Genomic DNA, 17,915 nt, shown 5'->3' with positions numbered 1-17,915 from the left:
GTTATCGACAATATAACAGTGTCACAGATTTTTTTTTACTAGCTGTCTTCAGGACTTTCCTCAAATGAATATTATTAATGTACATCAAATTGTTACATCGGCCTCAGACTCCAGCTAGCAAGAACAAAAATGACTTCAAGATATATAGGAAGCTACATAGACAACTATGAAGGTGACCAAGTCAGTGACAGATAAAGCTAGCTACAATCATTAGCTAGCTAGCTAATTTAACTAATAACTGCAGCTAGCTAGTTACTTTGTAAAATTATATAACGTTGACAGAATCTACCTGAGAATGTGTGTATTTGTTAGCTTGCTTAACTTATGCTTGCTACCTATATTTGCTAGCTAAAAATAATTGTTATTCATGTCTTCTACACAGTATCTAACAAAGATACTTTAACAGGGGAGATCACTGTGAGGACTGCCTGTCACAGGTCCACGAGGGAGAATGAAAAGCCACACAGCATGAGAGTAGGGAAAGGTTATAGATGGTGACTTGTTAAATATCTCCTGTGGGACACTGTCATTATGGTGTGTTGGAGACAGTGTCAATGTTAAATCTTATCAATAGAAAGATCGATATTAATGATGGGTCCCAATCCCAATTGAGAATTGCCCACTAAACAGGTTATTTGGTAAAGATCTGTTGATGCAGTGTTTGGTCATTTTGTTACTGAGACACAATGTATTCCTGTATTGTTAAATGAGCCCCTCGTTAAGAAGACTAGACACTATGTTTGCTGTTATTTATGTGCCGCATAATTCTTGTTTCTCATATCAGTCTTCCATAATACTTATCTTATACTTATCTTCGCTTCACAGATGGTGTTAAAGCACTCCGTACCAGTGATAGTGGTTCAAAGCAGGAAGTGCTCTGTGCAATCATCTGGTGGCCCTTCTTTACCAGACAGTGCACTACTATCAACTAAACATTCCTGCTGCACCACCAGTTCACAGCTGCACAGACACAGAACAGAGTTGGCTCAAGCCAAGAACACTTGTGAGTCTGTCAATATCCATTTAAAAAAATGTGCCTGAAAAGTATTCAGCCTATGTAACAGAAAATCCTTGTTAATTAGGGTGTGAAGCCAGGTCCGGTTGATTGGATAGAGTTCTGTAAACCTAGTAACTCATGTGCTGATGGAATAAGGTAAGTTAGAGGTTCCTTGAATGGAAACATTTAAAAAAAAATGTATCTAGATTTTTTTTTTGTATCCAGATGATACAAGCCTAAACAGTAGCGTATTTACAAAGACTTGGGGGAATACAGTTGAAGTCGGAAGTTTTACATAGACTTAGGTTGGAGTCATTAAAACTCATTTTTCAAACACTCCACAAATGTATTGTTAACAAACTATATAGTTTTGGATAGTCGGTTAGGGCATCTACTTTGTGCATGACACAAGTCATTTTTCCAACAATTGTTTAGACAGATTATTTCACTTATAATTCACTGTATCACAATTCCAGTGGGTCAGAAGTTTACATGCACTAAGTTGACTGTGCCTTCAAACAGCTTGGAAAATTCCAGAAAATGATGTCATGGCTTTAGAAGCTTCTGATTGGCTAATTGATATAATTTGAGTCAATTGGAGATGTACCTGTGGATGTATTTTAAGGTCTACCTTCAAACTCCGTGCCTATGCTTGACATCATGGGAAAATCAACAGAAATCAGAAAAATAATTGTAGACCTCCACAAGTCTGTTTCAGCCTTGGGAGCAATTTCCAAACGCCTGAAGGTACCACGTTCATCTGTACAAATAATAGAATGCAAGTATAAACACCATGAGACCACGCAGCAGTCATACCGCTCAGGAAGGAGATGTGTTCTGTCTCCTAGAGATGAACGTACTTTAGTGCGAAAAGTGCAAATCAATCCCAGAACAACAGCAAGGACCTTGTGAAGATGCTGGAGGAAACGGGTACAAAAGTATCTATATCCCCAGTAAAACAAGTCCTATATCGACAACCTGAAAGGCCGCTCAGCGAGGAAGAAGCCACTGCTCTAAAACCGCCATAAAAAAGCCAGACTAAGGTTTACAACTGCACGTGGGGACAAAGATCGTACTTTTTAGAGAAATGTCCTCTGGTCTGATGACACAAAAATAGAACTGTTTGGCCATAATGACCATCGTTGTGTTTGGAGGAAAAAGGGGGAGGCTTGCAAGCTGAAAAAAACATCCCAACCATGAAGCACAGGGGTGGCAGCATCATGTTGTGGGGGTGCTTTGCAGCAAGAGGGACTGGTGCACTTCACAAAATAGATGGCATCATGAGGCATGAAAATTATGTGGATAAATTGATGCAATATCTCAAGACATCAGTCAGGAAGTTAAAGCTTGGTCGCAAATGGATCTTCCAAATGAACAAAGTTGTGGCGAAATGGTTTAAGGACAACAAAGTCAAGGTATTGGAGTGGCCATCACAAAGCCCTGACCTCAATCCTATAGAACATTTGTGGACAGAACTGAGAAAGCTTGTGCGAGCAAGGAGGCCTACAAACCTGACTCGGTTCCACCAGCTCTGTCAAGAGGAATGGGCCACAGTTCACCCAACTTTTTGTGGGAAGCTTGTGGAAGGCTACCTGAAACGTTTGACCCAAGTTAAACAATTTAAAGGCAATGCTACCAAATACTATGTAAACTTCTGACCCACTGGGAATGTGATGAAATAAATAAAAGCTGAAATAGATTATTCTCTCTGCTATTATTCTGACATTTCACATTCTTAAAATAAAGTAGGGATCCTAACTGACCTAATATAGGGATTCTTTTACTCTGATTAAATTTCAGGAATTGTGGAAAACTGAGATTAAATGTATTTGGCTAAGGTGTATGTAATTTCTGACTTCAAAGCTATATAATCATCTGTATATTAAAACATATGTGTATTTAATACATTTTATTTGAACTTAGGGGTTTGTGCTATTTCTGGAAAATTACATGAGTCTTTGTCATAGTAATCTCTCCAATCTGATAAGGTTTTATAAGGTTTTTTATTAATGTTTTGCAGAAGTTCTCTCTACAAAGCACTCCATGGATATGTAATAGTATAACTTTAGACTGTCCCTCGCCCATACCCGGGCACAAACCAGGGACCCTCTGCACACCAACAACAGTCACCCCACGAAGCATCGTTACCCATCGCTCCACAAAAGCCGCGGCCCTTGCAGAGCAAGGGCAACCACTACTTCAAGGTCTCAGAGCATGTGACGTCACCGATTGAAACGCTATTTAGCGTGCACCGCTAACTAAGCTAGCCGTTTCACATCCGTTACAGATACATGCCTGGTATGCAGACCATGGAGATGAAGAGGGGGCTAGCCATGGAGCCAGTGGCTGTACAGGAGTACTGCACACTGAAGAATGTTAACTTCTTTCCGCGTGGCTTCGTAGTGCACCCAGATGCCCCGTGGTTAGGATCCTCTCCAGATGGCATTATATTTTATCCCAGTGTGAGACCACACTTTGGACTCTTAGAGGTCAAGTGCCCAAATATACCAAGTTATGTTGACTGCCCTTACCTGAAGATACAGAATGGAGAGCTGATGTCCTTACCTGAAGATACAGAATGGAGAGCTGATGTCCTTACCCGAAGATACAGAATGGAGAGCTGATGTCCTTACCCGAAGATGCAGAATGGAGAGCTGAAGTTGAAGAGATCTCATGCTTACTACTGACAGGTGCAGGTTTTTGGCCTTCTGTAAGTTGGTCAAATCCTTCACACATGACTGTAAGTCAGGTTGTAAATGCTGGTTATTATTATAAATCCTTCTCACAGGTTGTAGCTGGTGTGACTTTGTGGTCTGTGCACAGGAGGACAATCTAGTTGAAAGGATATCTACAGATCTACAGGTTTCAAAGACTATAAGAGAGAAGGTTACCACTTATTTGTACCACTACTTGCAAAAGTCTTATCTCTAACCGGCATGGTTCCCCTGCATGGGTGCCACGTTTAGTGGTTTCATGAAAAATAAGTACTGATGTTCTTGTGAAGAAAACTACAGTGGAATAGATCTGTTTACAAATATATATATTTCAGCAAATGTTCAACAGTTTAGTTCATCAATTACACATCTCTAACATTGTATTCAATCTTGCATTCTGGCAATTGTGTTTACTTGATTTCTTTCCCCCACCCCTAAATTCATTGCGTAATTAAAGCCAATACAAGCGCCACACAAACTGATATTCATGACAACACAAATTATTGATACATGTCATAGATAAACAAATTATTATTTTGCTGCCAGCAAATAAACATGTGTATTTACACTGGCTTGGCCCATGCTCTTACCAAAGGTCCGTTTTGATAGTTGACCAACAGGCACGCCACTGGAAATAATTGGTTGATGCTGCCTGAGATGGTCAGGGAGATGACTGTGTCAAACAGCTTGTGTTCCTTTACTCTGGATAATTCTTTCAACATGCACTCTCAGCCTGGCAATGGATTGGGTCTCCCTAACCTCATGCGCTGGCATCTGTGTGCGTCTTGACAGAAATGCTGGCTTGTCGACCTTGCACGGAACAATGTCATCTATGAGAAAGCCCCTATACAGCATAATGGCCATGTCAGGTGTGAGAAAGGAAATGTTTCCAGACTGCTTGAAGATCTCCTTGTCACTCACAGATCCAGCATACAACAATGACACAAAAGTGACAGGTCCATGTGACTTTCCAGAACATGCCCTTAAAGGTACAGTGTGACCTATAGAAAGAAAACCCCTCACTCTGCAGTAGTAGTGAAGATGGTGGCTGGCAGTGCAGTGCAGTACATCACTACCTGGGTGTCTGGATAGTCCTTCAACTCAGGTGGGCTTTGATGGTTTCCTTGGGGATCCATATCCGTGCTGATCCATGCAGACAGTAGAGGAAGTTGACCCAAGAGATAATAATCAGTCTCACTGTCGATTGGTGGATGCTGAACCGATGGGCCAAATCCTTCTGCTTCAGACCCAGCGACAGATGAGTCATAAATGAGAAGAACCCATAACACAAAAAGTAAATCATGTTTAACAATTACAGTAAGATCTGTAATTTTAATGAAGTTGACCCTTACTGGTTTTCTTCAAGTAACACTTGTTTCAGGTGGATTGGTGCTTGTGAGTCTTATGAACTTGGTCTCTGCTGCCCACTCAATCAAGTGCCAGAAGGCCATCAGGTAGGTGTAGCTTGCAAATCTAAGGATGGACCCAGAGTATTTGAATGAGTTTTTTTGGTATTACTATTATTGCCCATCTTCTCTAAGCATCAAGTAGCACTAGACATGACCTAGCTGCTATTGTAGCTGTTGTCACAACGTAGCTTTTTCTCTACATCGACCCCGGAAGCTACGGAAGCTCACCATACCATTACACTTTGAAGAAAATGACCACGGAGGCACTGAACAATGTTCATTAGCACCTCCTTCACAGGGCTGTAATTTAAACGTAGTCATTGCGAACAATTTCAATCAAATGCATTGCCGACAATTAGCTAGCTAGTAAGATAATGATAAAAAATAGCAGAAATCGCTCCGGAAGTCAGCACCCCGGTAGGAAGTAAAATAGAACGTGGGAGGCGGTATAATGCATAGAGCCTATTAGTCTTTTAGTCCGGGAAAACTCCAGGGCTTGATGGCATACCAGTTGAGGTATAGCAAACCTTTTTTGATGTACTCCAAAGACCATTATTAGCATGTTTTACCCACTCCTATAAACATGGTAGATTATCAGATACTCAACAGGAAGGTCTGATTTCATTATTACTGAAACAGGAACCAAGTGGTAAATATAAAAATCCAGTCCATTAAATATTTTTGAGGCCCCTTACACTTCAGTGTTGTGATGCAATGATTAAAGCAAAATGCATAGCGCATAGAATTAAAATGTATTATTCATCCTAATCGGACATATGCACAATACAGTGGAGATAATATAAAACAAGAACTGGAAACAATAGAACACTATGACACATCTGTGAAACCAGGCCTGATATTTATAGCTGACTTTGAAAAGGCTTTTGATAAAGTAGGACATTAATGTAATATTTAAATAATATTTTAAATATTATATATTTCAATTTTGGAGAATCTCTTTTGCAGTGTGTTAAAGTTATGTACAGTGCATTCGGAAAGTATTCAGACCCCTTGACTTTTTCCACATTTTGTTACATTACAGCCTTATTCTAAAATGGATTACATTGTTTTTTGCCCTCATCAATCTACACACAATACCCCATAATGACAAAGCAAAAACAGGTTTTTAGAAATGTTTGCAAATGTATAAAAAAAAACTATGGAAATATCACATTTACATGAGTATTCAGGCTTTTTACTCAGTACCTTTGGCAGCAATTACAGCCTCGAGTCTTCTAGGGTATGACGCTAAAAGCTTGGCACACCTGTATTTGGGGAGTTTCTCCCATCCATCTCTCCCGATTCTCTTAAGATCTGTCAGGTTGGATGGGGAGCATCGCTGCACAGCTGTTTTCAGTTATTTCCAGAGATGTTCGATCTGGTTCAAGTCCGGGCTCTGGCTGGTCCACTCAAATACATTCAGAGACTTGTCCCGAAGCCACCCCTGCGTTGTCTTGGCTGTGTGCTTAGGGTCGTTGTCCTGTTGGAAGGTTAACCTTTGCCCCAGTCTGATGTCCTGAGCACTCTGGAGCAGGTTTTCTTCTAGGATCTCTCTGTACTTTGCTCTGTTCGTCTTTTCCTCTATCCTGACTAGTCTCCCAGTCCCTGACACTGAAAAACATCCCCACAGCATGATATTGCCACCACCAGCATTCACCGTAGGGATGGTGTCAGGTTACCTCCAGATGTGACGCTTGGCATTCATGCCAAAGAGTTTCATCAGACCAGAGAATCTTGTTTCTCATGGTCTGAGAGTCTGTAGGTGGCCTTTGGCAAACTCCAAGCAGGCTGTCATGTGCCTTTTACTGAGCAGTGGCTTCCGCTACTCTAGCAAAAAGGCCTGATTGTTGGAGTGCTGCAGAGATAGTTGTCCTTCTGTAAGGTTCCTCCATCTTCACAGAGGAACTCTGCAGCTCTGTCAGTGACCATCGGGTTTTTGGTCACCTTCCTCGATTGCGGCCAGTTCTAGGAAGAGTCTTGGTGGTTCCAAACTTCTTCAATTTAAGGATGATGGAGGCCACTGTTTTCTTGGAGACCTTCAATGCTCCAGAAATGTTTTTGTACCATTCCCCAGATCTGTGCCTCGACACAGTCCTGTCTCGGCGCTCTGGGACAATTCCTTTGACCTCATGGCTTGGTTTTTGCTCTGACTTGCACTTTCCACTGTGGGACCTTGTATAGACAGGTGTGTGCCTTTGCAAATCAAGTCCAATCAATTGAATTTACCACAGGTGGACTCCAATCAAGTAGTAGAAATGGAAGAATGATCAATGGAAACAGGATGTACCTGAACTCAATTTCGAGTCTCCAAGGAAAGGGTCTCACATTTATATGAGCAAAAAATATTCAGTTTTATTTGAAATGGTAAGCCAGACCAAATTAAAAGGGCCTATTTATATAATGAATATGAATTAGGAAGGCAGAAATTATTGAAGATTAAAGTATTAGACCTCTCTCTAAAGGCTTAGGTCATACAAAAGTTATCCTGGATCCGGTATAATTGTCATCAGCAATGCTGAATAGCATAGCGCAACAGTCATAATATTACTAGAAAATATTCATATTCATGAAATCACAAGTGCAATTTTGCAAAACACAGCTTCGCCTGTCCTCTCAGATTTTGAAATGATGCTTTACAGCAAAAGCAATACAAGCGTTTGTAAGTTTATCGATCGCTCGACAAAACAATAAGAACACTTAGCATCAGGTAACTTGGTCACAAATCAGAAAAGCAATCAAATGAATAATTTACCTTTTGATCTTAGGATGTTTTCACTCACGAGACTCTCAGTTAGACAACAAATGTTCCTTTTGTTCATAGATATGTTTTATATCCAAATACCTCCGTTAGTTTGGTGCGTTATGCCCAGGAATCCACCGGAAAGAGCAGTCACAACAACGCAGACAAAAATTCAAAATTATATCCATAATGTCCACAGAAACATGTCAGATGTTTTTTATAATCAATCCTCTGGGTGTTTTTCAAATATCTATTTGATAATATATCAACCGGGACAGTTGGCTTTTCACTAGGACGGGGAGTAACAATGGCCACCTTTCTCTTTTGCGCACAATTCACTCTGAGAGCCCCCACCTATCCACTTACACAATGTGGTCGTTCACGCTCATTCTTCAAAATAAAAGCCTGAAACTATGTCTGAAGACTGACACCTTGAGGACGCGACAGGAAAAGGAATCTGGTTGATATCCCTTTAAATGGAGCAATGGGAGGCTATGGAACATGGAGTTTTCAAAATGGAAGCCACTTCCTGGTTTGATTTTTCTCAGGGTTTCGCCTGCAATATCAGTTCTGTTATACTCAGACAATATTTTGACAGTTTTGGAAACTTTAGAGTGTTTTTTATCTTAATCTGTTAAGTATATGCATATTCTAGCATCTGGTCCTGAGAAATAGGCCATTTTACTTTGTGAACGTTACTTTTCCAAACATAAAAATAGTGCCCCCTAGCTTCAAGAGGTTAAGCATTCTAGTACAGTTTACTATTTAACGCACACACATGAACGCAGCGGTCTAAGGCACTGCGTCTCAGTGCAAGAGGCGTCACTACAGTCCCTGGTTCGAATCCAGGCTATATATCACAACCGGCTGTGATTGAGAGTCCCATAGTGCGGCGCACAATTGGCCCAGCGTTGGCCGGTGTAGGCCGCCATTGTAAATAAGATTTTTTTTATTGACTGACTTGCCTAGTTAAATAAAGGTTTTACATACACACACACACACTGACCAAAATGTTATTTTGTTGTAAAACATCATCAAAAACCTATTTCTTTCATTTACTTGCTGTGCTGTTTCGTTGTTCAGTCGTTTTATTCTCAACCAGGATTTGATTATACATGTCAAGCAGTGAAGTTTCAGCTCTGTCGGCCCGTGGCCTCTCTTCCTCGGTGCCCACTGTCACTGTGTCCATTTCCATCTTCTCCAGCAGAGTCTGTAACATTTCACGTAAACCCTGTTTCTTGTCTGCATCGAAGTAGCGGTCCATGTACATGGCATCGAGCATGGTGGCGACACAGTAAAGAGAATGCCACCGAATCACTTGTTCACAGCCTGTGTCAGCAGTTTTGTGGAGCAGGTGTTTCAATGCCATGACCGAGGGTATCACATCTCCTGCAGGTGCAGTTGATGAGCTTATTTCTCGAGTCATTTGTTCGAATGGAGCTAGCTCGTCTGTTCATGTTTCAAACATGTTTTCAAATGCCATTGAAATAGCAGCAGCGGTATGACAACCATCACATTCCTGAGCATGAAATACAACTTTCCTCAGTACGAAATCCTCGTCGATCCACTGTGCTGTCAGACTCGGCATGCTCATGGGGCTGATATCGCTGGTCCAAATGTCAGTCTTGAAGCTAATAGCAGTGATGCTATTACTGTGAAACTCCGGTAGTGCAACACCTCAAAAATAGTGTACTTGGTAACTTCGTGTGTACCGATGCCCGACCAGTCGGCGAAAGCCAACATCACCCCACGACCGAGAACGGTTGATTGTCAAGGGCAATGAATTCCATTATCTTGGCGTTAATGGATTTTGCCTTTGAGTTGTCTCGCTGAAATTGTCTTACTCTTTCAAATGACTGTCTTGACTTGTTGACTGCTCGATCCACACAGCAGACATTGTGGGCTAGGTTAGGAATGCTGTGTTTCACTTGTAGGGCAACATTTTACATTGCATCATTACGTCATGTACCTACGTTATATAAAGTTGAAGTTGATTAGTTTACATATACTTAGGTTGGAGTCATTAACTTGTTTTTCAACCACTCCACAAATTTCTTGTTAACAAACTAAAGTTTTGGCAAGTCGGTTAGGACATCTACTTTGTGCATGACACAAGTAATTTTCCCAACAATAGTTTAGACCGATTATTTGACTGTATCACAATTCCAGGGGGTCAGAAGTTTACAAACACTAAATTGACTGTGTCTTTAAACAGCTTGGAAAATTCCAGAAAAGCTCCTGCTAGGCTAATTGACATAATTTGAGTCAATTGGATGTGTACCTGTGGATGTATTTCAAGGCCTACCTTCAAACTCAGTGCCTCTTTGCTTGACATCATGGGAAAATCAAAAGAAATCAGAAAAATCATTGTAGACCTCCAAGTCTGGTTCATCCTTGGGAGCAATTTCCAAACGCCTGATAGTATGCAAGTATAAACACCATGGGACCACGCAGCCATCATACTGCTCAGGAAGGAGACACGTTCTGTCTCCTAGAGATGACGTACTTTGGTGCGAAAAGTGCAAATCAATCCCAGAACAACAGCAAAGGACCTTATGAAGATGCTGGAGGAAACAGTTACAAAATTATCTATATCCACAGTAAAACAATCCTATATCGACATAACCTGAAAGGCCGCTTAGCGAGGAAGAAGCCACTGCTCCAAATCCGCCATAAAGCCAGACTACGGTTTGCAACTGCACATGGGGACAGAGGTTGTACTTTTAGGAGAAATGTCCTCTGGTCGGATGAAACAAAAATAGAACTGTTTGGCCATAATGACCATTGTTATGTTTGGAGGAAAAAGGGGGAGGCTTGCATGCCGAAGAACACCATCCCAACCGTGAAGCACGGGGGTGGCAGCATCATGTTGTGGGAGTGCTTTGCTATAGGAGGGACTGGTGCACTTCACAAAATAGATGGCATCATGAGGAGGGAAAATTGTGAATATATTGAAGCAACATCTCAAGACATCGGTCAGTAAGTTAAAGCTTGGTCGCAAATGGGTCTTCCAAACGGACGATGACCCCAAGCATACTTCCAAAGTTGTGGCAAAATGACAAAGTCAAGGTATTGGAGTTGACATCTCAAAGCCCTGACCTCATTCCTTTAGAAAATTTGTGGGCAGAACTGAAAAGGTGTGTGCGAGCAAGGAGGCCTACAAACCTGACTCAGTTACACCAGCTCTGTCAGGAGGAATGGGCCAAAATTCACCCAACTTATTGTGGGAAGCTTGTGACCCAAGTTAGGCAATGCTACCAAATACTAATTGCATGTAAACTTCTGATCCGCTGGGAATGCGATGAAAGAAATAAAACCTGAATAAATAATTGTCTCTACTATTATTCTGACATTTTACATTCTTAAAATAAAGTGGTGATCCTAACTGACCTAAGACAGGGAATTTTTTACTCGGTTTTAATGTCAGGAATTGTGGAAAACTGAGTTTAAATGTATTTGGCTACGGTGTGTCAACTTCCTACTTCAACTGTAGGTATGCACGTCAGCTTTGACATTGGTTTTGCACATCGGCGTTAGGCCCAATGTCTAGTTTGTCGATTTTGACATTTTTAGCTAATATTGTCTGATTCTGATATAATGTGCATCTCTAGTAAATATGAGGTGATCGCGGAATAGAAAAAATATATCAAAAAATGTATATTTCCAAAATCTTAGGTCATTTCTGAAACGTTCTTTAAGTGCAATAGGCTTTGAATGTACAATAGGGAATCAGTGTTAGCAATCTGAAATATGCTGGTGTTCTACCAGAGGCTGTTGGGAGGAGCTATTGGAGGACTGGCTCATTGTAATATCTGGAATGGAATTAATGGAACAGAGTCATGTGGTTTCCATATGTTTGATGTGTTTGATACCTTGCTATTCAACAGTATAGCTCCACAACATCACAGAGCACCTGTTTCAGGTCAACTAACCACTTGCCTCACGGCGATTTCCTCTAAATGTCATTCATTGTCTATTTAATTTAAGGCACATTTATGGAAACCCAGTGAAAACCCACAGCAGCAGGCAAATTCAAGCACGTTTGATACATTCTTGCATGATTGACATGTTGTTTCTTTGAAGCCTGCACCTGAAAGTAACGCAGGTGTTCGATGTAATGAAATACAGCAAAGGCTCAACAGCAAAGGCTGTAGTAGAATGTAGTGTTTCTAATACATGGTTTAAACAGGGTATTTCTGAAGTATCGCAAATAACATCTCCTTTCCTCTCTCTCTCCATATCTCTCCCTCCCTCCCAGCCATGGCCAAGCTGCAGGCGCTCCAGAGCCAGCCAGCAGACCCAGATGGTGGGTGGGGCTGGGTGGTGGTGGGGGCCCTGTTTGTGACCTCTGCCCTGGTGTTTGGGATAATCCGGAGCATGGGGGTCTTCTTTGTGGAGTTTGTGCAGTACTTTGGGGAGGGCGCCCAGGCTGTATCCTGGATCACATCCATAGGGTTGGCCATGCAGCAGTGTGTCAGTGAGTGTGTGTATATATGTATATAGGAGAGGGTAATGCCCCATGTGAATGCTCATACAAATGATCCTTGGTCCGCTGTGCATAGTGTGATGACTGGTAGTTAAACGTGTGTGTGTTCCCCAGGTCCAATTGGCACAGCGCTGTGTAATGGATACGGTGCCAGACCTGTTGTGATGGCAGGAGGTTGTCTCTCTGCACTCGGCTTCATCCTGGCCTCACAGGCCACCTGCGTCACACACCTCTACCTCACCTTGGGCATCATCTCAGGTACACACACACACACACACACACACACACACACACACACACACACACGTGGACCTAAAAACACTCACATGCTAATTTCTGTCTCTCTTTTATGTCCAAACCTCTGAACATACAGTATATAACTCTTTCTCTCCTCCTTCACCCTCCGGCCTACCCTCCAGGTTCGGGCTGGGCATTAGTCTTCACTCCTATGGTGGCGTCAGTGATGCAGTACTTCACCCGGAAGCGCTCCCTGGCCATGGCGCTAGGCTTTACGGGCGTGGGCCTCTCGTCCTTCGCCTTTTCACCCCTCTTCCAGCTCTTGGTGGAGATGTACACCTGGCGGGGGGCCCTTCTCATCCTGGGGGGCCTCAGCCTCAACATGGTGGCCTGCGGGGCCCTCATCAGGCCCCTGGGGACTCACAAGGCTGTAGCTGCGGTAGGAACATCCATTTACATTTTTTGTAGTTTTAGCAGATGTTCTTATCCAGAGCAATTTGGGTTAATTACCTTGATCAAAGGCACATCGACCTCCTGTAACGTTCTCATCTCTCTCTCTCTGGCTGACTTAACACATCCAATGTTTGATAACTGGGTTTTGACATTTCATAATAGGACTCATGTGGGTTCAACCTTTATACAACAGGAACAGTTACAAAACAAAGTATCTGTGTTGTGTAATCTTGCATGTGACGTCTTGTTTGGGTGCCAGCAGTGTTTGATGGACCTGCTTTCAAGGTTTTAAGTAATTTGTTTCAGCATCAGTCTCTTTCTCTCATGCACTTCTTCACCCCTCTCCTCGCTCTTTTCAGCTGGCCCCAGGTGAGAGTGCCTGTTCCTGCGCCTCCCTCTTCCAACGGGCCTACTCCTACCTGGAGCTTTCCCTCCTCTTCCAGCGGCCCTTCCTCACTTACAGCTTGGCCATCACCTTCTTCAACTGTGGCTACTTTGTGCCTTACGTCCACCTGGTGGCCCACAGCCGCCACGAGGGCTTCTCCCAGTATCAGGTTTGAATTAGCCTATTTCACAATTACATCACTATGTAAACAATGGGATTTTAGAGATGATCCAAAATGATTATCGATTACCAATTGTTTTTTTTCTTCAGTTTTTGTTGCTCTGATTGGTAGATGCATAGATTCATGTCAATTGTTTCAATCTTATCCAGGCTGCCTTCGTCATCTCAGCCACGGGTGTGACGGACATCGTGGGCCGTGTGGTGTCCGGCTGGGCCTCGGACCTGGGCCGTCTCCGTCTGCCCCACATGCTGGTCCTCTGGACGGGCCTGTTGGGCCTCTCCCTCCTCGTGCTGCCCCTGGGCTCCTTGGGGGGGTCCTACCCGGGCCTCCTCATCATCAGCCTAGCTTATGGGTTCTGCGCCGGCGCCATGACTCCCCTGGTGTTCTCGGTGGTGCCGGAGATCGTGGGCATGGAGCGGATGCTGGGCGCCCTGGGGCTGCTACAGATGATCGAGAGCATCGGGGGGCTGCTGGGGTCACCGCTGTCAGGTACGAGAGATACTGGAGAAGAGTGGAGCAGCTGTTGAAGGAATTGGGGATAGATTGCAGAGTGCACTCCTGTTCCCCAAGTTTAGCCACCTTTGCCCTAAGTGTTGCTCTAAGGACATTTTTGTTCTGTTGACCCTGTAATGGTTGAGGTCAAGATTGGGAACTCTTCTGCCTTCTGTCCTCCCCTCACCTGCATGCTAGCTCATCGATCCCTCTACATATACATTTTTAGTCCCTCCCCAGGTTGGCCCCACGTGTTTCAATTCTTTATGGGTGACCTTGACCATGTAAGTGGAGAAGAGGTCATATGTAACCTAATAGAGGCTCCATAGACAGTGGGGCAAGAAAGTATTTAGTCAACCACCAATTGTGCAAGTTCTCCCACTTAAGATGAGAGGCCTGTAATTTTCATCATAGGTACACTTCAACTATGACAGACAAAATGCCCCAGGACTACCTGACATGATGGCTCCTTGCTGTCCCCAGTCCACCTGACTGTGCTGCTGCTCCAGTTTCAACTGTTCTGCCTTATTATTATTTGACCATGCTGGTCATTTATGAACATTTGAACATCTTGGTCATGTTCTGTTATAATCTCTACCCGGCACAGCCAGAAGAGGACTGGCCACCCCACATAGCCCGGTTCCTCTCTAGGTTTCTTCCTAGGTTTTGGCCTTTCTAGGGAGTTTTTCCTAGCCACCGTGCTTTTACACCTGCATTGTTTGCTGTTTGGGGTTTTAGGCTGGGTTTCTGTACAGCACTTTGAGATATCAGCTGATGTACGAAGGGCTATATAAATAAATTTGATTTGAAAATGAGAAGAAAAAAATCCAGAAAATCACATTGTAGGATTTTTAATTAATTAATTTGCAAATTATGTTGGAAAATAAGTATTTGGTCAATAACAAAAGTTTCTCATTACTTGGTTATATACCCTTTGTTGGCAATGACAGAGGTCAAATGTTTTCTGTAAATCTTCACAAGGCTTTCACACACTGTTGCTGGTATTTTGGCCCATTCCTCCATGCAGATCTCCTCTAGAGCAGTGATGTTTTGGGGCTGTTGCTGGGCAACACGGACTTTCAACTCCCTCCAAAGATTTTCTATGGGGTTGAGATCTGGAGACTGGCTAGGCCACTCCAGGACCTTGAAATGCTTCTTACGAAGCCACTCCTTCGTTGCCCAGGTGGTGTGTTTGGGATCATTGTCATGCTGAAAGACCCAGCCACGTTTCATCTTCAATACCCTTGCTGATGGAATGAGATTTTCGCTCAAAATCTCACGATACATGGCCCCATTCATTCTTTCCTTTACACGGATCAGTCGTCCTGGTCCCTTTGCAGAAAAACAGTCCCAAAGCATGATGTTTCCACCCCCATGCTTCACAGTAGGTTTGGTGTTCTTTGGATGCAACTCAGCATTCTTTGTCCTCCAAACACGGCGAGTTGAGTTTTTACCAAAAGGTTATATTTTGGTTTCATCTGACCATATGACATTCTCCCAATCTTCTTCTGGATCATCCAAATGCTCTCTAGCAAACTTCAGACGGGCCTGGACGTCTGGCACTGCAGGATTTGAGTCCCTGGCAGCGTAGTGTGTTACTGATGGTAGGCTTTGTTACCTTGGTCCCAGCTCTCTGCAGGTCATTCACTCTGGTGTCCTTTGACAGCTCTTTGGTCTTGGCCATAGTGGAGTTTGGAGTGTGACTGTTTGAGGTTGTGGACAGGTCTTACATACTGATGACAAGTTCAAACAGGTGCCATTAATACAGGTAACGAGTGGAGTACAGAGGAGCCTCTTAAAGAAGTTACAGGTCTGTGAGAGCCAGAAATCTTGCTTGTTTCTAGGGGACCAAATACTTATTTTCCACCGTAATTTGCAAATAGATTCATTATAAATCCTACAATGTAATTTTCTGGATTATTTTCTTATTTTGTCTGTCATAGTTGAGGTGTACCTATGATTAAAATTACAGGCCTCTCTCGTATTTTTAAGTGGGGGAACTCACACAATTGGTGGCTGACTAAATACTTTTTTGCCCCACTGTACATTGAGTGTACAAAACAATAAGAACACCTGCTCTTTCCATGACAAACTGACCAGGTGAAAGCTATGATGCCTTATTGATCAGACACCCTGAGAACATCCAGCCAACGGCAGGCCAGGTCATTTATGAAATAGGACAAAGGAGGCTGACACAAGCTGACCTGAAATGTGCAGTACAACATTGGTGCCCAAAGACCTATAAAATAATGCACAACTCATCGTACCTTCACACAAATGGGGTGTATGGTAGCCGACGACCATCCAGTGCTCCACCTCTTTCAGCGAAAAAAAAACAAGAAATGCTGTTGCAGTGGTATGTCGAAAACCACGGGGGTATGGAGAAAGGTGATGGTGTGGATTGTGTTTTCTGGCACACACTCTGCCCCTTGTTAAAAGTGGAGCAATGTTTCAATGCCACAGGATATCTGAACATCATTGCCAATCAAGTGCATCTCTTCATGGCAACTGTATCCGTCTGCAAGCAGATGTTTGCCAGTAAGATGATGTCCCATGCCGCAAGGCTAGTATTGTCCTGGAATGGTTCCACGAATATGACAGTGTTCAGCTTACTGCAGTGGCCTGCCAAGTCACCAGATCGCAATCTAATTGAGCATCTGTTGGATGAGATGGAACAAGTTGTCCAGAGTAGAGATCCACTATCAGCCAACTTGACACAACTGTGGGAAGCATTGGAGTCAACATGGGCCAACACCTCTGTGGAACGCTTTAGACACCTTGTGGTGTTCATGCCCCAACGAATTGAGGCTGTTCTGAGGGCAAAAGGGGCTGCAACTCAATATTAGGAAGGCCTTCTTAATATTTGGTGTACTCTTGACTGGAGGTCGACCGACTATGATTTTTCAACGCCGATACCGATTATTGGAGGACCAAAAAAAGCCGATACCGATTCATCGGCCTATTTATTTGTTTGTTTGTTTAATAATGACAAATACAACAATACTGAATGAACACTTATTTTAACTTAATATAATACATCAATAAAATCAATTTAGCCTCGAATGAATAATGAAACATGTTCAATTTGGTTTAAATCATGCAAAAACAAAGGGTTGGAGAAGGTAAAAGTGCAATATGTGCCATGTAAAAAAAAAAGCTTACGTTTCAGTTCTTGCTCAGAAAATGAGAACATATATGAAAGCTGGTGTTTCCTTTTGACATGAGTCTTCAATATTCCCATGTAAGAAGTTTTAGGTGGTAGTTATTGGAATTATAGGACTAATTCTCTCCTATACCATTTCTATTTCATATACCTGACTATTGGCTATTATTTTCTTATAGGCACTTTAGTATTGCCAGTGTAACAGTATAGCTTCCGTCCCTCTCCTCGCTCCTATATCAGTATAGCTTCCGTCCCTCTCCTTGCTCCTACCTTGGCTCGAACCAGGAACACATCGACAACAGCCACCCTCGAAGCAGCGTTATCCATCGCTCCACAAAAGCCGCGGCCCTTGCAGGGCAAGGGGAACAACTACTCCAAGTCTCAGAGCGAGTGACGTTTGAAACGCTATTAGCGCGCACCGCACTAACTAGCTAGCCATTTCACATCAGTTACACCAGTCTAATCTCGGGAGTTGATAGGCTTGAAGTCATAAACCGCTCAATGCTTGAAGCACAGCTAAGAGCTGCTTGAATGAATGCTTACGAGCCTGCTGGTGCCTACCACCGCTCAGTCAGACTGCTCTATCAAATCATAGACTTAGTTATAACATAACACATAGAAATACTAGTTAGATAAAACCGTTCTGTATTTTATCTAA

General features: G+C 42.9%; 1 protein-coding gene across 10 annotated transcripts in view; it reads left to right on the top strand.

Moving 5' to 3' along the window:
* The window catches only part of slc16a13 (solute carrier family 16 member 13), a 56,564-nt gene that overhangs the window by 23,021 nt on the left and 15,628 nt on the right, over nt 1–17,915 (top strand). For 5 of the 10 annotated variants that reach the window (XM_046318435.1, XM_046318437.1, XM_046318438.1 and 2 more), the window contains exons 3-8: nt 826–1,003; nt 12,119–12,343; nt 12,461–12,604; nt 12,766–13,022; nt 13,396–13,590; nt 13,752–14,091. In XM_046318435.1, coding sequence (XP_046174391.1) covers nt 826–1,003; nt 12,119–12,343; nt 12,461–12,604; nt 12,766–13,022; nt 13,396–13,590; nt 13,752–14,091 — 1,339 coding nt within the window. The remainder of the gene's footprint in view (nt 1–825; nt 1,004–12,118; nt 12,344–12,460; nt 12,605–12,765; nt 13,023–13,395; nt 13,591–13,751; nt 14,092–17,915) is intronic. The other 5 variants (XM_046318443.1, XM_046318444.1, XM_046318442.1 and 2 more) reach the window with 3 other exon arrangements.

This window comes from Oncorhynchus gorbuscha, linkage group LG21 (genome assembly GCF_021184085.1).
Source record: "Oncorhynchus gorbuscha isolate QuinsamMale2020 ecotype Even-year linkage group LG21, OgorEven_v1.0, whole genome shotgun sequence".
NCBI lineage: Eukaryota > Metazoa > Chordata > Actinopteri > Salmoniformes > Salmonidae > Oncorhynchus > Oncorhynchus gorbuscha.
The sequence above is the reverse complement of the archived record's forward strand: the minus strand, read 5'-3'. Positions and strand labels throughout refer to the sequence as shown.